We start from the raw sequence: 24173 nt of genomic DNA on the forward strand, positions 1-24173 counted from the left end.
GAGAGTGGGTACATTGTGCTGTGGAGGGGATGGGTTGTCCCGGGAAAGAGCAGAGAGAGAAGCACTGCTCAGATCAGCTCAGGCTGACAGCTGTCTGACAGGGATAAGAGATCTGCCTGTAAATAATAGGGGTTCAGACGTGGGGCACCTTGCTCCTTGACAAAGTGCTCATTTCTGATCTATCATTCTTTCTCTCTCTCTCTCTGTTGCCTACGGAGCGAGTTTTCAGTGATATTTTCATGAGCAGACCGGTGACACACGAGGTCCTGCATAACCGAAATAAAAGATGTTTTCCATATGGTTGAATAGCAGTGTAAAGTGGAATTATTTTGGCCCTTGTCTGCGTCGTTTCAGAGAAACGTTCAAATTTCCAGGAAAATGAAAGGAAAGCAGAGTAGCAGACTTGACTGAGATTGATGACATCATTGATTTAAACTGAACATCTGTGAGCCAGACACAGCCGTCAGCCTTAAAATAGGTACTCTAGGTAGGAGGTGGCAACCTGTAGGGTGTATTTAATCACTTCTTGTGAAAGCAAATCATCTTTTCAACAATATTGTGTGCATTTCAGATCACGATTGGCCCAGTTAGGGCCGAGCCATTTGAGCAAGAGGCCATCATGTGCATAAAGATAAGATCAGATCAGATGAGGTGAGGTAGGGTGAGATGCTGTTAAATGAAACATTAGTGACTATTTGGGGCTTGATTGGAGAGTAACGATCCCAAAGCAACAAGCACAAACTAAGATGCACATTGCACTTCAGCGCACTACAATACAGTAAACAAAAGTTGAAGAAGTAGCATCTTTGGCTCAGATTTTATAGTTACATCATGCATCTAAACCAAATACAGCGTGTGCAAGACCATCACTTCACAAGCCCACTGCGCATCAAGCCCACTGTGACAATTTGATCTGAAGATGTCACAGTGTACACATTCAGTGCCCTCATAAAGACTTTTTGGTCGCTGTTATCTGAGGGAAGGGGGAATTTTGCACTAAAAAACAGTAATGTGAATAACTGAGACTGTAAGGTTATTGTAAGGTTTTTATTTTTTTATTTATAATTGAATTGTTCACATTAAAGGTGGAAAAAGTTCTGATTTATCTATGTTTCTTTATTTTACATCACAAGAACTTCGTATTTTAACAGGGGTGTGTATACTTTTTCTATCCACTGTATTTTGGCACAGAATGAGGACTGTGGATTCTGCCTCCTCTCACTTGAAGTCCTGTCAGGAAAGAATCTCTCACAGCATGGAGAGGATACATCTTTTAATGTACATAATAGGCCAGGCATGTGAGTGTTGTTTTAAGATAGACAAGAAAAACACATCTGGACCTGCCCTTTAATCTTAAATGAAGCAACAGTAACTCAAGTGTCAGAGGGACCTCTGCATGGCCCCGTCTCTGGGTTTCCAGACACGCCCAAACCACCGGGGCTGCCAGTGCTGTGAGGAGGAGGATCGGGTGAGAGTGGAGAGGAGAAACCGTCCCGTTTCAGAAGAATGCGGGGCTCGTCCTTTCAGACCTTACGTCAACCCGGAGTCTTTAACAGGCTCGGTCAGCCCCGGTCCGGACGCAGACAGAGGCGCACAGAGATGACAGCGACGGGAAGAGGATGTAGCACACCTGTGGAGAGCTGCGAGTTGAGCGTTTAGGACGGGACTAATTCTGGATTCAATGCATTTGCAGTTCCTCACCAGTGATGAGTTGGCTCCTGTTGTGGATTCTAACTGCAGCCGGGATTCAACAGGTGGGATGGAGGATAGATAAATAATATTAATGCAAGCAGCATAGGCTACTATAGTGTGACTTTCAGGATTCTGAGGAGCAGTGAGGTGAATTAATATTACTCTAAAAATATGCATCTTTATTGCTCATTTAATAGTAGCCTGTCAATGTCCATATTACACCAAGAAAAGCTACTTTAAACCTCTTATAGGAACTTCCAATGTGTTTGTAGTACTTCACAGTAAGTTTTAGTGACTGAAATGATTGTGCTATCCCTGTAAGAAGCATACTAGCCTACTAAATGTTTAATTATGAATCCAAAGGGACCTTATTGTGACTTACTCTTTGTCCTCTTATTAGAGCCTAATATCATCGTACTGACATCCTTTCACGTATAAGCGGGTTTCCATTGTTAGCCTACTCATGTAGATGTGGCCTCAAAAGATAAGTGCTGACTGACAATGGGAAGTGTTCTTGACTTGGAAATGGGTACGCTTGATTGAATACACTGACTGACCTGAATATTCCCTCTAAATATCTCTGGAAAGAAGTCAATTTTTTTTCATCAATCATCCCGGGGTGAGAGATGCTGGCTGCTGCCTCACTGCAGCTTCACTTTCCAGCTTTTGTTATGTTTTAATGCCACCTCGTGGTTATGTGGGAAACAGCTTTTTTTTAACGGCTTAATCAATGACATCCATTTCCATGCTTGTACATTATCTATCTATCAGTCAGCTTTAGGAAACTGGATGCTTGGGTAAAGTTAAAAAAAACTTTTCGGTGTGTCATAATGTGTTGGACTATTCTATTATTCATTACAGAAAATTGCAGTCTTCTTAGTTTTCTTCTTCTTAGTTTTGCTCAGATACCTTTTAAAGCCATTTAGCAACTGAAAAAATAATTAATGTAGTTATTGCCAAAATAGTTAGGAACTGCGTACTAAAATGTCCCACCAAATGGTTTTATTTTGATAAAATGTTAAATATTAAAATTGGGTCATTAATACATTATATCACATGGGATGTTATTATCATAATTTTAGCTGATTATGTAATGAAATGCATTCTTCTTGCTTTCATAGCATCTTTTAAAGTATGAATATGTTTTCAGATGTTTAAAACCACGTTCCCTCGCTTAAATGTCACAAGCTGTTGGGGGACAATTTAAGAAAACAATGCCCAAGTGACAGTTTGTCCATTGCCCCTTGGTATTTTGTGGGAAAAGTGTTGTTTTTTGGTCCTTGCCACTTCTTACAACAGAGAAAACACCGTTTTCATTAACTGGCCATCACCAAAACATGACAGCTATTTGAGGTCACACTGGAGAACATTCAAAGACATGACTGAATAGGTGTGTCACTAATATTTTAAATTGATTAAATCTGAATATTTTGAGATCACCAACTTCTTTGACTGTCTTTCTCTTCTGGTAGTCCTGCTCACATTCTATTAAAAATCTGTTTCTCTAACTCATTTAGTGCTGTTACTCTGCCCTTTCCTTCGAGTGATTAAATTCTTTTCAAATAAAATTATGCTGAAGTTAGTCAGCTCAGATGAACAATTTCAGGATGATGATTGCATTAGGCTTACTCCATGTTTTCCAAGTGCTGGACAGGTTTTGAGCTGTTTTGTATGTATGTTCTCTGTAAATTAGCCTGATAGCTGGGGGCTAAATGAACTCTTCTGAGGAATGGCTTAGTGGCACGGCCATGATTGAAACTCATTTATCTGCATTAGCTTTCAACACTGTGCACAGCAGTTATTAATATATCCATAATTTAATTGAAGTGCAGAGAACCAGCTCAGGTATGTGACAATGGGTAGGGCTTGCATAAGATGATTGAGCATGTTTTCTCACAAATAACTGTGTGCATGCACGTATGTGTGTGTCAGGAGCTCCTTACCAAAGTGCAGTGCTCTGCTGTTCCAAGCATATGGATGATATTATAATTTATGAGTATACAGACGATATTGGACTTCCAATGCATTGTTTGCCTCCCTAAAACAGTCAAAAGTGAGGCAATTAAGATAGACATAGTGTCTGTTACAGCTTAAAAGCGTCTTAACTCTAACCCTTCATGATTTTAATTATTCCTGCATGTGAGTTGAATGAAAGTTGACATATTCTCCATTTTTGCCAAACAAATCCATTTAAGTTATAAGGACGTATTTGTAGCAGAAACATAATGCAACTTTTCTTTGACTAAGAGGCAAAAATCTCTGTCTCACTCACTGAACAATGACCCGAAAACAAATGTTCTGGCATTTTCTCAAGCACACTGTGTCCTCAGAACAAGCCAAATTAAATTTTTGGCCTCTAAAAAGTGATGTTTGTTGTCAGAATGTTTCCTCTGCTGAGACTCACGCATCCACCATCCAAAACTAACCTCTAAGTGCTATGCTGTTAATATGGCTCATGTGGCCCATTTCAGTGAGAACATCTGTTTTTAAGGGCTGCAGAGCTCTTTACTGTGTGATCTTGGCTTCACAGAGCAGCTTGTAAGAGTCACACTGATTAGGTTTCATTGGCAGGTTTTTGGATCTGTTTGTAGCTGTAGATTTGAAATATGATGATGGAACTCTTCCAGAGTGTTAAGCACATACAAGACATTGTCATTGATTTAATGAGATTATCTCTGCTGGGTGTTACATTAATTTTTATAGTGTTATTTGATTTATTGCACAGCATGATCAGACATGGGCAAGCTGCCATGTATTTCACCCATGTAGGCAGTGAAGCAGAGGTGTTTCAGACCTTTCTAAGACAGGGTTACCAAAGAGGGCTGGATATGAAAGAATTCAGGATTAAGGATTAAGAATATTGCCTCGCCACAGGGTGTCAAATATCTTTCATGTAATAAAAGACAGCATTTTGATTTTGCACAAACACAGACAAAGAGTAGCCGCTGACGCCTATGACATTGCGTGGGCAATGCTTGTATTATATATTCAATGTAATGAAGTCTCATTCATGATGGTACAGATAATTGGGCATACTGTGAACAAAAACACCATACTGGAGTGAAATGGCTATAAATATGAACTGCACATCATGTTGCACTAAACTGCATTTGCTTTTAAGAAAGTTGTTGCTTGTATTTTAGGCTTAATTCATCCACTTTCGTCTCTCCAGGCCTACTCCCAGAATTCCACTGCCATGCCACCTGCCACAGCCGTCACGTCCCCAGCCGCTGACCTGTACAACCGGACACAGTACTGTAAGTGGCCCTGCGAGTGTCCCAGGGTCAACCCTACCTGTCCGCCGGGCGTCAGCCTCCTCATGGACGGCTGTGACTGCTGCAAGGCCTGTGCCCGGCAGGTGGGCGAGGTGTGCAATGAGGCAGACACATGCGATTACCACAAGGGACTGTACTGTGACTACAGCTCGGACATGCCTAGGTACGAAAAAGGAGTGTGTGCATGTAAGTGTCACTCACCAAAACCGACAAAACAAACCAGAGTTTGCACACAGCAGGAAAAGTTTTTGCTTGTTTTCTGATGTTGTATTTTAACTTCACTGTCCACACCGCAGTACCAACTGCAAGTGACCAGATTTGAATAGAGCAAGTGTTTTCTACATCAAAACTGGTTATACTAATAACCAGTTCTGATGTAATGTGAATACTGATGCATTTTAATGTTGTCTGATTGATACCACAAGCAGCAGGAGGCGTGGATTCTTTCACTTTCTCTGATTTTTGTTTGTTATTTTAGGAGTTTGTAGTTGCATGAGACATTTTGATACAGATACAGTGACAACAGTTGCATGTCCACAAATGTCATATTACAAACCACATATTGAAGTGACTTGAAGTGATCAAAAGCCTGAGTTTTGGGAGTATTTACACATGGGAAATAAAATACTCCTGGACATGCAAAAAAATTGCTTTTAATATTATTATTATTCTGTTCAAACTGTAATTGTAATACAATATGTTTAAAGTAGTGATTCAATAGATCTGTTTTACATAGATGAGGTTTTGATTGTTATTGTGTGATAAGTGGCAATCCACAACATCATATATCCTACAAAATCACAGATGTTTACTTCTAAGGACTATTTGGATTATAAATGCAAGTACATTAATATAGCATCCAAGTGTTTGCTGTTTGCCATGCATGTCTCTATAATAATTGACTGCTTGTTGTTTGTCTGTGCCAGATATGGTGGGAACAGGCTGTGAGCATGATGGCGTGATCTACCGCAACGGGCAGAGCTTCAAGCCTAGCTGTAAATACCAGTGTGTGTGTGTGAACGGTGCCATTGGATGCGTGGCACTGTGCACAGAGTCCCAGCCTCCGAGAATGTGGTGCCAGACCCCACGACGGGTCAAAGTCCGGGGACAATGCTGTGAGAAATGGATTTGTGATGAACCAAAGAGAGGGCGCAAGACGGCGCCGCGACATGCAATAGAGGGTAGGACGTGATGGATATAATACTAGGGGTGTTAGTATTCTCTGTTGCTTAAAGTTGGGCTTTATCTTGCAAACTCTCCTTGGATTGTTTTTTCAATTCCCAGTAGCACTTGCCAAACCCCCTAATTTCCTTCCAGCTCACTGACATGCAACACAGTTCACGGTTGAGTCTGAAGACATTGAGACAAGCAAAATCAAAGGAAATGCTTCAGGTATTATACGAGAACACACAAAACTAGGGAATGCTAGGGAATAAACTGGGGAATGACTTTTTAAAGAAATCGTCATTGTCATTGCTTTGTAGGCATGGTCATATGCAGGTTCAGGAGGCTTGAAAAGAACACCTGTGATCATGTACAGTAAAAAAACAAAATGTTTTAAGATACCAAAACTCCTCTATGGCTTCTTAGTGACTTCATATGGTTTCAACTCTTTGGATATTTATGATTGTAAATTAGTGCTAATTCAATCTGAGTACACTGTGTTATAGAAGAAATTGCCAATATATTGTTTTTCCAACAGTGGGTGGATAAGGTTGGATTTGATAAATAGCATAGCAGCAGGTGTGTTTGAAATTGGCAGTCGAAAGTCTGTAGTTGTGTGAGTTGAGTGAGGTGTGTGGTGTGTGTGTGTGTGTGTGTGTGTGTGTGTGTGTTCCTTTCCTGAGGAAGCCCTCACACTGTTTTTGGGTCATGTCCAGTTTCCAGTCATTTAGTGCAGCAGCATTACGGAGGGAATAATGTGAAGGAAGATCTCTTTGTGTTGCATAAGGACACTGATCAGAACCAGATTACTAGGCAAACACCACTTAAAGATTCAGATGAAAAGCAGAGGTAGTGGAAGGGATGCAGTGTAAAATATCACGAATGTAGGACGAACTGGGAACTGGTCTTCAATAAAAATGTTAACAATGGAACCAAGGCATGACCCTCTGAAGACAATGTGCATCAAATATGTTGCACAAGACTGTGAAGTTTGGATTATAGCTCCAAAAGATAAATGTTAACAAAACACTGAAAATGTCGAAACATAGAGATCGGATGTGTACACAACTCCCATTCTGTATTATCAGCAGGTGTCTAAAAACCTTTTAAACAGTTATCAGGGCTTTTTGACATCTTGACAAGTTGGCACTGACTAAAAGTTTTGAATAGACACAAGATGTGTCAAAAATTAACTGTTTACCTCACTTCTCTGTGTTGATCCAGTTTCCCCTGCTGAGACCAACTGGCACAAGAACTGCATTACCCAGACTACCTCATGGAGCCCCTGCTCAAAGACCTGTGGCCGCAGCCTGTCCATGAGGATCTCTAACGCCAACGAGCAGTGTGAGCTGGTCAAAGAGTCTCGGCTTTGCAACCTACGGCCCTGTGAGGTCGATATCACCAAACACATCAAGGTAGTAATTCTGTTTTATATCTTAAGCGGTCAAACAATGATTGCAAAAAAGGTTCCCAGACTTTACATACTTTCCACTTCCTTCCTTCCTCAGCCGGGAAAGAAATGTCTGAACATCTACAGAGAAGAACAGCCCTCCAACTTTACCATCTCTGGCTGCACCAGCAAGAAGCAGTACAGGCCCAAATACTGCGGCGTCTGCACAGACGAGCGCTGCTGCATCCCCTACAAGTCCAAAACCATCGACGTAGATTTCGAGTGTCCTAACGGGACAGGATTCACCTGGAAGATGATGTGGGTCCAGGCTTGCTTCTGCAACCTCAGTTGCAAAAACCCAAACGACATCTTCGCCGAGCTGGAGAGTTACTATGGTTACCCAGAAGTCATGAACTAACCCAGGGTGTCCGCGCGGTCTCAAAAAGTCTTAAAAGGTAATAAATCAATGTTGCGAAAATTAAGGCCATTAAAAAGTATTTAAAAGTCTTAATTAAGGTATTACATTTTGAAGATATTTTTTTCAATGTGAAAATCCTGTTTGTCCAAAAGTTTGTTTGCTAAAAGTGTAGGTGAACGTATTTATTTATAATGCGTAGCCAAAAATACTAGACAGGCAGAGAGTAGCGACTGTGATTCCTTTCTGTAGGCTCACGTTAGGCGCGGGGATCTACCGAGCGCCTCTTAAACGCTCCAAAAAAATAGATCCGTGCGAACCGGAAAATAATTTGACGAGTACAACCGACCGTAATCTCCCACCCTGCCGGACCCGCAACGTTAATCGTCCAAAACATAGTCGGAGTGGCGATCAGGAGTAACGGGATTAACCCGGTTGGCCGGTCGCTCTGTGGCCACCTGAACAGCCCCGTTCCTGAAAAACAAGAGTGAGATGCGCTGCAAGAAGCTGAATCGCAAAGACAGAACAACAGGGAAAATTCAAGGAGCGTGTGGGGTTGGCTAACGTTAGCCGGCTATTTAGCTAAATCTCTGCCTTTTATTGAAACACGTTGAACTTCTCATAAAGCCGATGCTCTTGTTAATGTCACTTTTTTGAAAAAAAAAAAAAAAAAGTTTGATGTGCTGCAACAAACTTTATAAATGTTGAACTCAATGTTCTGCATAAACGGTTGTGATTATTGACGAGTTAATAGCCTGCCTAAAATCAAGGTTGGAGACTATCATGTAGCCTAGAGCATTTTTCTTGCACAAAGTTAATGAAAAAAAACAACAACCCCAAACTTAAACAGCTGTAATTTGAATTAATATTACACTAGTGGTAAGTTATATACTATTATATGAAATTATATTGAACATAATGAATATATTAATATCAAACTTACAGTTTACTATTAAGTTAACAATGTACTTTTAACTTAATGTTATAATATTATACTAATACAGTCATTTAGACTAGTTCCTCCTCCAGGTTGTGCCTGTGCTACACCGCCTAAGTTACACTACTAATGTTATTCATCACTCAATTTATTCTCTTCATCTTTGTTCCCTCCTGCCGTATTTGAATTTTGTTGTATTGATCAAGTGGTCGATGAAAGTTATCACACATATCATTGCAGGCAAGCTCACATTATCTAGTTTAAACCAACTAAAACACAAAATTACACTGTGTTTCACATGATTTGCTGTAATGTTGCGTACATAAACGTCATAACCTATGTAAGACAGTTGCTTTTCGCAGGAAATCTGACCAGCCCTTCACATAGAAAACAATAGGCCTATACAGACTGTTAAAGGCAACTGAGAAAGTTGGTGAATGCCTCAATTTTTAGGTGGCGTTACAACCTGATGACATATGGCAATAAATATGTTATAAAGATATTTAAATTCCTTTTAAAAACTCAAAAATATCCCTTTTAAAGGTGTGTGGCTGATTTAATCGGTTACAGCTCAAAGTGGAGCGGCAGTCTTGAAATATGTTGAAAAAGTCTTGAAAAGGTCTTAAAAGGGTATTGAATTTTACTTCAGGATTCCTGTATATACCTTGTAACCGGTGTCAATCACGCTCTCAGCCTGTGGAAGCATCCTGACTTTCTTCTGGCTTCTTTTTCTTATACAATGTTTTATATTTGTAATGTGTATGATGATGTACAAGGGATTTTTCTTATAGTCTTTTTTCCTATTGGAAAAATCTGTAAATATGAAATATGAGTCTCCAGAATGGATTCATAAAGCATGTGTCTTTGAAGAACATTTGTAGAACTGCTTTGCAAATGAAAAAATATTCATCCAGTGAGTGGTTAAAATACGGAAGGCTTAATTTATTTACGTAGCTTTTTGCATATGTAATAACACATGTAAGGTTTTTGAGATGCTTTTCAAGAACTAACACTGTCTGTCTTTAAACTCACAAGTCAATAAGAATAACATTATAATAAGGATTTACTGGATATATTTACCTTTATATTTCATGACTACATATTTGAATAAGCAATAATGACAGGATCAGGGAAGATCTGTTACAAGTTTTTATTGTCATTTTTTTAATAAATACAAACTGTTATGTCATTTTAATGTTTTCTACAGCATTAGACGGTTGTGCATTGCATGATATCTTTACAAAGCTGTTTGTGTGTACTACAAAGCAAAATGTTGCTGTAGTGCAAGTAAAATACGGGAGTAGAAGGTGACAGGTAAGTTCTATGGCTATCCTCATGTTAACATGTGGACCTATCACTTCACCCAAAAATCCACAACCACATAGGAGCATCACATCTAAAAAGTGAACAATTTCATGGCACATCTTTGTTCCATTGTGCTTGATTGCATAGAAATCATAAAAAATAAACTTTTTGTCTGAAGCCATGATCCTTTAATAAAGCACACGATGTAAAAGCTTTTGAATTTGTGTTTCAGAATATGTTTGGATTAATGACAAAGCATAGGGTCTTACTGGAATGTAGTAAAAATTATCATTTGATTCCTGAAATATATATAAGTTCACCAGCGGACCAAATTATTAAAATAAGAGAATGTTTTTAAAAAAAACAAAAAAAACACAACAACTCAAGGATAAAGGACATTGGCAAGATGGAACAATATTATTTACACACACGATGTACTTTAAGTCTGTCACTTAATTTGTGAGGCAAACTGACATTTTTTACTTATCCAAGTGCCACCCCCCCCACATTCTCTCTCCACATCTACAAATCTGCTCCTACGTACAAACACCACCACATCAAACATGGGGGAAAAAAGTCATTTACATTTAGGTATATTTGAGAAAGCTGTGTCAATATGGTAAAAATTAATAAAAACAGGGTATTGGAATGCAGAAATGGAAAATTAAGATTTTTTTTTTTTATTAATACATATGACAGATTATAAAGAGATACATATACAAGCTGGTGTACTCGTAGCCACAGCTTTCTCCGACATTCTCTGCTTCGGTGTCCCCAGATGCTGCGTTGCCCCCAACTACACACTCACCTGAACAAGGAGATCAGGAGCCTTTTCTGTTCAGATATGTTTGAGTCCCTAAAAATGACAAACCAGGCATCCAGCTGACCCTGGTCTCCCACTCAAAAGACATTATTTAAAACTGGGTCATCTCAGCTGCAATGACTATTCTGCAGGTGAGTGTCCATTGTGCGTTTTTACTGTTGCAGGTATGCTATCTTAGTTTCACTCTCCACATCTCAGTGTATGTGCGCAGGAATGTGTGTGTCTGTGTGTCAGTTAGAGGCAGCGCAGCACAAACCAAAGGGACCTTGAGAGGTGTAGGTTTGGGTGTCTGGAGAGTGGAGGTTCACTTAGCAGGACACTTCAGTGGACTTGGGCACGGCTTGGTCCACGTTGGCTGTGCCGTCCATGGAGCCGTCTGTGTGGGAGCGGCCGCGCTGGTTCTCGGTTGTGTGGCTGCGGCTGCGGCTGCCCTCGTTAGTGTGGGAGCGGGAGCGGTTTCCCTCACTGGTGTGGGAGCGGGAGCGGTTACCGTCGAAGGAAGTGACGCTGGAGCCGGAGGCGGTGCGTGAGCGGACCAGGCGGGTCATGCTGGCGGAGGGCACTGAGGGGGCAGGGGGAGGATTTAGTAAATGCACTGCTTTGACTGAAGATTATTATAGTGCTACTAATATTTCTGAGATAATTGTACTTTACTTGAGTGCTTAACTTCATGTTACTCTACAACATTTCAGAGAGAACTATTGTGCTTTTTACTCTACTACATCTGAGAGCTTTAGACTACTTGTTACTTTGCAGATTAACATTTAAAACCTATAATGAACATACAAAATACAATGTATTGTTACACAGAACATTAAACCACGCAACAGTAAATAAAATATCCAGAGTCAGTTCAGTATTGACCAACTACAACATTAAAATGGGTGAGATTTTATCTGAATAGTGGGTATTTTTCATAATAAGCAATTTCACTGAATACTAGTGCTAAGACTTTCCCTACTACCAAGGGAAATTCTTTTACTTTAAAGAATCTGAAAACTTCTTCCACTACCGTTCTGTGCACAGTCTGTAGTACAATAAACATGTGGAGTTCACCTTAGGTTAAGTTAAGAGTTAAGTTACACCCCAGTGCACACATTTATGAACAAACACCAAGGACTGAAGAGGAGAACGTGACCTGTAGGACAAAGACCTTCATCTCACCACAAGGTGGCAGTAAACTCACTTTCTGCATGGTGGTGTCATCAATTGGTAGTGGCAAATTTAACATTCCTGCATAGTGCAGGTCGCCAACACACACACACACACACACACACACACACACACACAGTACTTACTGTATCCCATGCCCTGAATAAAGTACTTGAAAGCTTCTGTCAGTTTCCCAGGCTGCAAGGAATGAAAACACAAGAAGGGAGATAATTAGTCTTCTTGCCATTATCACACTTGTTTACACAAAATCGACAGACACAATCTCTCACCTAGCAGCTCACTGCTCAGGGTCTGAGATATGACAGCTGCTATGAGCAGGTGCAACGTAGGGTGGAGGATTACAACCTGACAACTGTGGTTCATGTCTGCCACTTGTTAATGCTCTTAAGTTTAACCTTCTTATGCCATCCACCTGATCCTCTGCGCTGATTATCCAGCCCTGTCCTGCCTGTTTTACAACATTAACAGTTTCTCGCAAACATGGACATACACACCTGGTCAACTTGGGGCATGCCGCCGCAGTCCGCCATCTGCAGAGGAGGTAAAACACAAAAGTGTCCATTAGCATTAAGTACGTTGGCACTTGTACATTCGCACAGCAGTGGACACGCACAATTACACTCGAAATGACCCATTTTGAACACCTTGTCCTCACTACCTCCAAGGTGTTCCTCTAGACTCTGAACAGTTAACCCCAATAAATGGCACCCATTTTAGCTCTAACAGCCATTTGGTTCAGTTGAGGATCATAAAAGGTTGCCATAGGCCAACACAAGTAGGTCAGCTGCAGCAGATTGTGTCCTCAGAGACAATGTGCGTATGGTTAATATGTCACCATGTAAATGCTGAGCCACTGGAATCTTATCAGCCGACGTGTTTCCATCAAGGCAATTATAATCTGAATGAGGGTTTGAGACAGGAGAAGGAGGAGAGGGCAGGACAGAGGGAGAGAAACAGGCCTTTACCTTCAGCAGGGTAGTCTTTGTGGGATCCAGCTTGGTGTTGCACTCAACCTGTGGGTACAAATAAAACATCTATTCAGAAAGTCTTGTATGATTATTGATCATATTTAGCAGGTTGAATATATAAAATGCTATGTCTAAGATAATGCATTTAAAACAAGGTTTTTGCTGGTTGTGGCTAATATCTTTAATAATATCTTAGATAATATAATATCAAATCAGCAATTCGGTTTGGGGTATTTGGGGCGCCTCCCTGTAGCTCAAAGCAGTAGCAGTCACACAAGTCTCTTAACTTTAACAGATTAAAACTACCGAGTTGCTTGATTCCTGTTTCCAACTTTGTTCTCGCTTAAGTTATGTTAAACTGTTGACCTTAAGTGTTTAATCTTGCATATCTCTTGGGCTTAAACAGGTGACTGTGAAGTCAATGGAAAACACGTCCAGCACAAGTTAGCTGGGTTAACGGTGGTGGGAAGTCTAATCATTAGCATTAGAGCCTTGTTTTTAATGGCTGCGTGAACTCAACTTACCACAGCCTCCACAGCAGGGGAGCTGTCGCCAACCACCAGCAGAGAAGGGCATCTGGAGGAAGGAAAAAATAAATAAATCAAACATGTTCAATTACAAGTCAGTGTTGGTGTAATATTATGTTTAATATAATAATGTGACTTAAAATATGCAGCAGGTGATATTTGATTCATAACAACTTACTTAAGGGTTCTGACACTGCCTCCAGGGATCGGCCTCTCAATTTCCAGATCCCTCCGACTGTAACAAGAGACACACGTTAAAAATTTCAGTTTCCGTTAAATCAAAGTTAAGATTCTAAAACCTGTTGCCTTTTAGGCTGTACTTAGTGTATTTCTATCCCTGCAGTGCCTAATAATAATAATAATAAATAATAATTCACTCCATCACCTGTGAAAGCCATGTTGTCTGATTTTGAAAACGTTTTCTTTACCTTTCGTAGGACTTGACAAAGAGATGCAGGTTAAACTGGTTCATGTCGTTCAGGACGTGGTGGCGGTATGTTCCGATCAGGTCATGGTTGTTGTGGATCTCTTCCTGTGAGCGAACACAAAATCAGTTTAACTTGCTGAGACCTAAAGACCCAGAAAAGCTAGGTAAGAGCACACTGCCCTGTGCCTGTGTAATGAGATTTAGGTAAACAAGGAGAATCTGAATCTGTTTCTGTACCTTTCCAAAGAGGTGGGTAATGATCATGTCGGGCATGGCATGAGTCCAGCCGCTGATCTGAAATCAGACATAAAACCTACATTCAGCTCTGCCATTCTAAAATTCTCAGTTTCCATTTAGCTTCTGGTGATGTTTTAGACAGTTATTTAAAAAAAATGCTATATGTGTATGTTTGAGCGATTAGTGTGGGCTTGTGTGTGCGCGCGTTACCTTGTGGGCAGCCCAGTCCATCCATCCCTCAGCACACGGGTTGATGTTGATGAGCAACAGGCCCTCTACCATGTCCGGGTAGTCCAGCTAAAAACACACGCAACATGAAATTTTTGATTTCTTAATGGAACACACGGCACTGTATTTAGCTGAATATACATGCAAAAATTGGGTCCAGGCTGCAAATGTGTTGGGGTATCTTAAACTCTTGATTTGTTAGTCATAATTTTCATATTCATATAATTGCATTTCTGTTTCATTCTGATGTGTGGTACATTCTGCGTCTGTAGGACAGGGAAGCCTTTTAATGTCAAAGTTTTTTTGTTTTTTTTTTTAAATACATATTAAATTAAAATATTTATTTATGTGCAGTTACGTAGACTTTGATACAGCTGCAGGGAGGGCTGCAGAAAGGAGTTAAAAGTTGTATCTCTGTCAGCTTTGTGTCCACAAAGTGAGACTTCCTACTGAGCACAGTGTTAGTGTTGAGCTGATCTGGAACATTCCTGAGGCTTTTATGGCTCAGCAGGCTCAAACAATAAGCAACGTTATATTGCCAAAATCAGCAAAAAGACACATTAGCCGGCTCTGCTAATCCTAAAATGATTAAACTCATAATTATTAAGCCTGATTGAGAGTTGAAGGGTGAAACCTACAGCGAATCTGGTCAGAATGTAGGCGCCAGCTCCAATGCCCATTCCAATAACACTCTTCAGCCTGCGGTCAGACATATAAGGATACTGTTAGGACAACAGGTTAGAAAAAATCTTCATGTGAGTGTGGACAGTCAAATTTAAGATTTGCAAATTAACTTACCCAAAGTGCTTCAACACCAGTGGGAGGGTCTCAGAGAGTTGGTCCATAGAAGGGTACTCATATCTGAAAACAAAGAACAAGTTGTTACAAACCTTTAGTTAACAATTTAATAATAACCACTTTCTAATCACTGATCTTTATTGATCCTTGTTGTTGATATCAGATTGTAAAAGCCATGTGTATTTCATGAGCTGGTTTCATGTTCAGCTCAGGTAGCATTAACATGAGGCGAAGTCCCACCAACAAAGCAGAGATTAGGCTGAACGAGAACGAGGACGAGAACAACTGTCCCCACAAAACACTTGTCGAATTAGGTCATCTTAAGCACATCCACACTGATCTACCTGTTTGAGTTAAAGGTCACGGACTGCTTGACATACATACAAGTGCCTGTGTGTGTCTGGCTCACCCAGTGGAAAAGGTGTTAGCTCCCTCATGCTGCCCTGGGGCATCAACATGACACACAGCAAAGTGCTGCATGATCTCTGACATGTCCTCATGGTTGAAGAGTGAGTTCCAGCAGGTTTTGTCTGGAAAAAAAAAGGGAGGTGGATAAGTGATCCTTTGCTGATAAGCAGGAACAGCCTCAAGTAACCTGAGAATAAGTGTATGAGGGCTTTGTGCCTCAGCGCCTTGCATTTAACACAGTCATAAAGATCTGTCAGTCAGCTTGGAAGAGCTTACATGCTGAAACATAATAAACTTAATATAAAGTTAGCTTGCTCAACTTAATCAGATCCTACATGGTGTGATAATTCAAAACACTTTTTTTAGGCACAACAACAGATGTATCGACTCGGTAGAGCGGCATAAGGAGCCAGACTTACGGTTCAGTCCAATATCATGGAGGGTGAGGATGACTGGTCTGTCACCCTTGGGCACCCCCTTCATTGTACAGTGGATTCGTCCATGCGGAGTCTCCACATCATGCTCCTACAGGTGCAAAAAAAAAAAAAGGACCAAATTTGGCATCAAATGTGCTGATAAAAAGCAATTTCACAATATTCAAACACATCAAGGAATTCAGCTTTAAGCTCTAAACGACGAGAAAAACAATGCACTGCAACACTGTGTCCAGTAACAGAGTGATATGTCTAAACTGAATACATTTAGCACCACTACCACCCCAATTAACCACAGGATCGTCATTCTTGCATTTCAGTTTGCAATGATGCATGTACGAAATGTTTCATGCCTCGTCTAATGGTAGACATGTTTCTACATCTACAACCAAATTATAAAAACAAACAAACAACCAAACCACTTTTATAATTCTCTGTTCAGACACCTGTTAAACAACTCCGACAGCAGGCAGCACAATCCAACAAATCCACTGGAAACTGCTCAGAGCAAACATTTCAACAAAGCCTTCACTCTACTCACGCTGACTTCAATCTCAGCAACAATCATTTCCACATCAGAATCCTCCAGGACCATTTTTGCAGGACAGGAGTTCAAAGTTGCTCGCTACTGAAAAACTGTTGTCACAGTGGCTCCCTGAGCTATAGATCCAAATGTTGGTAAGCCTCTGAAGTTGTTTAGCCCTGTTCTGTGAGTGGCATTTTATACCCCTGCTGCTTACCAGTTGGCTTAAGCTCCTGGCCTCCCATGGTGCCTTGCAGGCTGGTTAAAACAAACTCGTGATGAAGAGATCCCTAAATTGGATCAGCCAATGTCAGACAGAGGGGCATTGGCTACTGAATTAACCTGAGTAAGTGTAGGTATGTGATCAGTGGGAAAACATGTAAATAAATGAGACGGGAGAAGACAGCAGTCATTGTTCAGTGATATTCTGGGAAAACATTTCCAAAGTAATGATTTTCATAAACATTTCCTGAAAATACTCCAAAAACAGTCAAGTGACAGACTGATTTAATTAGGCCTAAAAGCTGTTAATTCTCAAAAAAATTTAAATATATTTTTTAATAAAGTTGTTTGCAATTACAAATATTGCCATAAATACATGAATAATGTTAATTTTATGTCAAGGGAATGGTTCTGATAAGTGTGTATTTGAAGAATGTAATTCCAAATCAAGATACACACTCTAAAGTGTGTATCCCTTCTCATATACTGGCACACTTGTTACTATGGGAAAACAATACTTGTATACAGCCATCAATTTCTGTATTTTCACCAAAATAACATTTGGTGACCTGACCTGCAGCTCAAGCACAGTGTACAAGATGACCTATTGGGTAGTTTTCAAACCAGCTTTGACTGCATGGGATCTGCCCCAGAAGAACATCTTAGAAGGTGTATAACCTATTTACTGGACATAATGTACACGTAATTCACCTTGCTCCACCCACCCTCCACCTCTTCAGGACAAACAAGGAGCACGTAGGCAACACAGGACAGATAATCCTGCAATCTGACGTGTGTGTGTGCGTGTATGTGTGTGTAAGTGCACGGGCTATCTATGAAACTCAAAGGGGAAAAGACGACGAATTTGCATGCCAATGTTTGCGTTTTAATATCAGTGTCGGGAGTAAACCCTTTACACACCCTGACCTCACAGACTGAAGCTTTATGTTTACAGTAAAAGTCAATACTTGAGAATGTGTATTTGGTCCTCACACTGTACCTTTAAGAACAACAACTTCTTTTACCTGAAAACTTTCTCTGGACAGTGAGGGTCTGAGTACTGCCCACAGTGCTGAGTACTAACTAAAATGTGTGTGTGAGAATCTATGTGCTGGAGAGGAAAGTGTCTGTAGTGCACTGTAGCTGTGTTACCTTACATAGCCAGTCCAATGTGTGTTTCAGAATTTTCAGTAGTTGACTCAGTGGAGGCCCAATTAGATTTCAGTCATAATAAAATCACAGCGGATGAAAGCTCATCATCAAGATAGATGCAACAACTGTGTTGATTAGTGGCGAGTATTTCTTTTTATCAACCACTAGATGGTACCATACAAGCTAAAAATAAAAATATATAGGATAAAATCATTGGGGTATACAACTAGTAACTGGCATCATCTTTCAGCAAAACCTTAATAAAGCTAGGTTTAAAGCTGGTGGGAAAAATAAATGCTAGATCTTGTTTCTTGCGTTCTTCCAAATGTACCTTGATAACGAGCTGCTGCACAGCCTCCCTCAGGCCCTGCAAGGAAAGAACAGAGTAATGAAAATACAGAACTAATTCAATTATGGTGTAACATGCTATAATCTAATATCCTGAGGGCATCATCCTGTCACTGAATGTATTTTCACATCCATGAGACCTCTTTCATGTGAGCATAATAGTTACAAAGGACAACTGATCAATGATTGAACTTTACATGTATATGAACTCAATGTTATTAAGGGATGGATAGGGCGATTTGAACAAAGGTCAACAAACTACCCTCAGAGCTTGTGGTGCACAGAAACATTCACACAAACCTTTTTTGTCCACTCATTAACGGAAATTATTTTCTTGTAAAACATCATAAGAAATGAAAGAATGTGAGATTTAATAAAAAAAAAATAAAAAAAAAGAGAACTGTTTTCTGCAGCACTTACTTGTCAGAAATTATAAAGGAGATTTACAGTGACTAACTTCATTATTATTTTAGTGTATTTCTTTCTGAAATAGTGTATTCATTCAGTCTTACATGCAACAATCACATTCAACCACAGATGTATCTAATGAACCACACAAGTAACTCTTCAGGTGTAAATCATGCAAAGCTGAGGGATAAAGTCTTCGAGCAGGTCACAACATGTTTCTGAGAGTTATTTTCAAACACGATTTGACTTGGCTCTGTTCAGAATACATACCGGAAGGTCCCGGTCAACAAGCAGGGGTTTGGACTCAACAACTTGGATGTCATCCATTTCAAAGACCTGCGGAGCCTGGTGGGCAGAGAGATCACAATAGTGAGTGAGTGACAGGATCAACCTGTGTTTCAGAGGTCACGAAAGGAAAGATGTGTTTGGATAATGTGTGGGTAAAAAGCCCAAATTGTACAAGATACTTAAGTGTTTCCTTTTTAATGAAGCAAGATGTTTATCTCAAACCTCTTAACAAAAAGGTGTGGCAAAGGTTGGCTGGCTGTAAGATTTGTAGACAATAAAATTCCCTGAACAGAAGTGGGGGCTGGAGTGGGGGCTTGTTTCTTATCTACACAAAGCAAATAAAGAATCTTCTACAGACCTGAACACATACACACACACACACACACACACACACACACACACAGTGATCTGCACTAACATGCAAACCAAATAATGGGCCACACCTGTGAACCGCCCACAGCAGAGACACACAGACAGACCGATGAGTAGACACATGGAGAGAAAATCTCAAAGACAACCTGAGTTGATTACCCACAGAACTGAAAATTGAAGCAGTCCCTCCCTGATAAAGACCTGGCGCATATTTCAAAAGAGAACACTAACGTCCTGTTCAGCGAGAAAGATTCAAGAGAGAGAAGAAAGAAGAGGGGGACAGACAAACAGAAGCTGAGAAAGGCAGGGAGAAAAAGGAAAGAAAGGAAAGGGGGAGTGTGAAGAGAAGCCAGGCGTCAGCTTGTACTGTGGATCATGATGCTGTGTTGGAGGAGTGCGGGACAGGCTGTTGCTCTGCATATAAATCAAATTAGCCAGTTAACAGGGCTCTTTGTCCACAAGCACCAGTGGCTCCTGAGAGCAATGTCCCGGCCCTCCTCTCTCCCCCTGCTTACTGACCCACACACACAGGAAGCAACAGACACCCTTGTTCCTATCAATAGTTCCCAGCCTCTTTTCATCCCTCTGCTGGCTTTCTAACTGTGTTCATTCTATCACGCTGCTCTGTTTGTCTCGGTTTCTGCTTGGTTGCAGTCACTATGTTTGCTCCTCCCAGAGTCCTTCCATCTGCTTTGTGCGCTCTGTCTTTCTCTGTTTACCTTTGTTTATAGGAACAGAAGAAAACAAAAACATCAACCTACAGGACTGCAGCGTTGCTGTCCGAGCGAGGTGGTTTTTTTTAGAGGAAGTGATTCATTACATTTCAAATGTGGAGATGATGGTTGTCCGGCAGAATATGCCCTGGACGCACGCATTCACGACCGCCCGCACGCCCGCCCAGAGACCGGAGCCAGCCGGATTTCACAATAGCATAGAGGAACAGGAGTATCAAACAACAGGTTCATTTTTCTGCTGAGGCCTCCAAAAACACTGCAGGAGCTTTGTTGAAGAGGACAAGAACTCAGCCCCCGTTGAGATTCCACAGCCACGTGAGAGAAGGCATGAAACAACTCAGGCGGTTTCAGATTAGAAAAGGGGAAAAAAATCAGCACACATCAACATGGGGGGAATCCTCTAAGCCTTTTTTCAAGCCTATTTGCAAACATGGCTGTGTAAAACCAGCCCAGAGAGCTCATTAACAGAACACAGACTTCCTCTGGACTTGGCCACAATCACCACCTGTTAGCAGGCTGACAGTAGAGAAAGAGCTTGGCCGAGGCAGCAGGCTGAGACAACTAGGTCACCTGCTGTTCACACCAGCGGTGTGCCTCGAACCGGTCGCCTTGCTTAGCTAATGTTTCACCTGGCCAAGAGGAGAGGAGGGAGGTAGGTGTGTTAGTTTAACCCCACATGATCCCCATCCCAAGCACTGAGAGGATTGTTGCTGTCTCGACATTTCTCCTGTAAGATTTGTCAAACACAGTCATGCATGTGAAATTATTGGAATGGAAAATCGTTGCTGTATTTAAAATATACATATAAATTATATGAAAACAAAGAGTTAAATGTTGTTTCTCAGAGATTCATTTGGATGTTTTTGCAGTGCATCTTTTTCTTACGGGGATGTTATGTTACTGCTGCAGCAGGGGTGCTTTCTTTAAAATGGCTTCACTCCAAACTGGCTTGGTGTCACTGGCAAAAAGCCACACATGGTCTTTAACCAAGCTAAAACAATTCCTACATACATATTCCCTATTGAAACTTTTGTTTTCTCTTTTAAAAAATGTCAGGCTGTGGGGAAGAAAACAAACTATTCACTGGAACAGCTCTGGCCTGGCAGAAGCGAGACACTGTTATGCAATCATGAACAGGAAACAGTGGGAGGATATAGGCTCAGGATGACCTGAAATGTGTAGTCCCAAATCGGCTGCATCTCTACTACTCTCCAACTCTATACTTTTTGTGAAATATTAGCCGGTATACGGTTTCACTATTTCTGAAACAAGATATGGAAATAAAGATTTGTCAAACCGATTAATTGATTATCAAAATAGTTAGCGATTATTTTAATAGTTGACAACTAATTAATTCATCTTTGCTGCTCTATTGATAATAACCATATTTCTCATGATAAGGTTTTTAGTGTTGATACCTGAAAAGCTGATTTTTTTTGAAAATCTAATGTTTTCACTTGACAGCGACATAATATGGCTTGAGCTTCAGAGGGAAAACAACAACAACGCGGATGCAGGTCTACATAACACATTAGTGTTTGTAAATCCAGAGATATGACACTTCTTTAAACCAGAACATCCGAGTTACAAAACAGCCTGAGCTCAAACTCTTTCTCTGTTTTCTGAGAGAGAGCGAGAGAGAAACATATGTACTGATTAGATTTGGACAGCAAGCCTCAATTCTAGGGAGCCAGAATCAAGGGCAGGCCATCCCTACTCCATTGCCTCCATATAAATCCACGAGCCCACAGCATCCATCTACAGAAACAATGATTGCTTCCCTAATCTTTGGGAACTCGTTTAATCTGTCAAATCCCTGGTTCTGAAATATCAGCACGGCAGCAGCAGGCCCGCTGGACTAAGCTGACACAGACCTAGATTCTCAGATAGTAAAAGATGTGGGGGGTCTCCGTTGCTGTGGTAAGTTGGTGAGGGGGGGCCGAGGGTCGTTTGAGGGGGATCACCGCTCAAAAACAACCATTATCACCAACACTGGTTCAAGCAGCTGGTGTTTATTGTCAGATGTATCCTCCCATGCATCACCACAGCTCAAAAGGCCTTCAGAGATCAGGTCTATCATCTTTTAGACAGGATTGAAGGCTGGATTTTGCAACATATCACACATTAGAATTAGCTGCAAGCTGCTGAAAATACATTAGGATGCAGTGCTGTATCTTGTATTAGCTTGTTTATAGCAACTAATGGAGGATATGCTTTATATTTTGGCAGACTGCCATTAAGTCCTTGACTTGACTTTTTTTTTTTTCACATTTTGATTTAGCTAGTTGCAAGCGTTACCTCCTCCCCCCTTCAGCCACCATCATGTTTGTTTGTGTTTGTTTTCTTAATATCTAGGCTAGGAGGATTTGTTATGAAATGATTGCTCCCATAAGTTGCAACATTTGTCTTAAAGTCTTCCTGCTTGTGCGTGTGCGCTTCTAAGGTCACGTGTGAATGTGTTCCTCTACCACTAGTTTACATGCTACACACAAGAGTGCCATACTATTATAACTAATACATGCCACGTTGTTTTATAAATATGCAAAAACATATAAAAACGCCCTCCCAAAAATGTGTACATGTAGCCTAATAACGCGTGTTTTGCATGTCCTTATTATGCGCAAAAAAATCTAAACATATACTCATGTTTTGCTCTGTGCGTTGGCCTTTTCTGTTAGTTGTGGTCGATCAAAATTGGCACATGTTTTTGGGATTTAAACTAAAACAACATCCTTTTTAAAAACTTGTAATTACGAGGAGGTGCGTGCTCAGACATACTGGGAAACTTACATACAACAGTAAAGTTAAGTGCACACTTCCTTACATAATAAGAGTAACTTTATTATCTGAAGTAGAAACCTACCTGTTGGTTTTAACTTCTGATTGTCTTGAGATGAACACTCTCCCCAAAAAAAGTCCACAAAAACTTTTCTTTCTCTCTCGTTTCAAATCGCAAATTGTTGCAGTGACAGAAGAGTTGCTTTGTTTACAACGTGCAGCACAAGGCGGATGTATGAGGGAATTTTATAAAGCCTTGGGGGCGTGCAGCCCGGCCCACTTTCCTCGCTGCTCTCTCTATTGGGCAACAGCAGCTGTGGGTTTGAAATCGCAGCGTCTTTCCAGTGGTTGCATGATGAGGAAGCTGATGACAGCGACTCATGGGTGAAATCAAAATTGTCTCTGGTAAAATGCTGTGAAAGATCACCCCCCACCACCACTCTCCCCACCACCACCATGATATATCACCAATACTCTTTCAAACTGCCTGTGATCCTTTATTTTGAATTCATAGTGACTTCTCTGTTGTTTAATCACCTGCAATGTTCTTTTAAGGACTTGCATTTGCTTTTCTAATCTTTAATAATAATGTTTTTAATCGGGTGTGGTAGTTAGTTTTTCCATAGACTACTTGTGCTGACAAAACAGTTTAGCTGCAAGTGAGCTGTATCAAATGTCATTACCCAATTGTGTGTCACTGTGCTATCATTTTATCATGATGTGACACATTTGGTTTACTTTCATTGTTAGGTGGTAATTACTTTAACAGAGTTATTTCTATATTAGGGTGTGGACAGGAATCTTGGCAAGACTGCTTGTCTTTTTGCAAGCAGTCTACTGTAAACTATGATTCATCTCACTCTAACTGAGGACTAGAAGTCATAATGGGGTTTTTACATTCTTGTAATCGTAACACCTGACATCTTTCATGGGTTCTTTCTGTGGCTGTATGAGGCTAAAGGGCCAGGAATGCAGCCAGGCCTGCAGCCTTGATTTGAAGCCAAGAGGAGATAAATCTGTACAAAGGGAAGCCCTTCCCTCTCCTTGGATCAAACAGCTTTTCCTTGCTAGCGCACCATTGTCTAATTAAAGTTAGGTAGTCCTACAGATGCAGTACTCAGTACCACAACAGACAGTCTTATCTGCT

At 40.7% G+C, this 24173-nt stretch overlaps 2 protein-coding genes across 2 annotated transcripts; one reads left to right on the forward strand and one right to left on the reverse strand.

The window, feature by feature from the left end:
• The first annotated feature begins 1476 nt into the window (after nt 1-1476).
• Nucleotides 1477-8653, forward strand: ccn4a (cellular communication network factor 4a). Its single transcript, XM_046057755.1, has 5 exons — nt 1477-1754; nt 4865-5153; nt 5894-6148; nt 7356-7546; nt 7640-8653. Exons 1-5 carry the CDS (start codon nt 1707-1709, stop codon nt 7937-7939), a joined length of 1083 nt encoding a protein of 360 aa, XP_045913711.1. The 5' UTR covers nt 1477-1706; the 3' UTR covers nt 7940-8653.
• A 1355-nt stretch (nt 8654-10008) lies between these two features.
• Nucleotides 10009-23257, reverse strand: ndrg1a (N-myc downstream regulated 1a). Its single transcript, XM_046057758.1, has 16 exons — nt 23112-23257; nt 19125-19199; nt 18430-18465; nt 16187-16292; nt 15769-15889; nt 15360-15422; nt 15200-15260; nt 14544-14630; nt 14334-14390; nt 14098-14201; nt 13848-13904; nt 13667-13718; nt 13140-13187; nt 12669-12704; nt 12300-12351; nt 10009-11563 (listed from the first exon to the last, which is right to left on the reverse strand). The coding sequence occupies exons 2-16, from the start codon at nt 19179-19181 to the stop codon at nt 11310-11312; spliced, it is 1191 nt and encodes a 396-aa protein (XP_045913714.1). The 5' UTR covers nt 19182-19199; nt 23112-23257; the 3' UTR covers nt 10009-11309.
• Between the last annotated feature and the right edge of the window lie 916 nt (nt 23258-24173).

This window comes from Micropterus dolomieu, linkage group LG09, assembly GCF_021292245.1.
Source record: "Micropterus dolomieu isolate WLL.071019.BEF.003 ecotype Adirondacks linkage group LG09, ASM2129224v1, whole genome shotgun sequence".
Classification (NCBI taxonomy): domain Eukaryota; kingdom Metazoa; phylum Chordata; class Actinopteri; order Centrarchiformes; family Centrarchidae; genus Micropterus; species Micropterus dolomieu.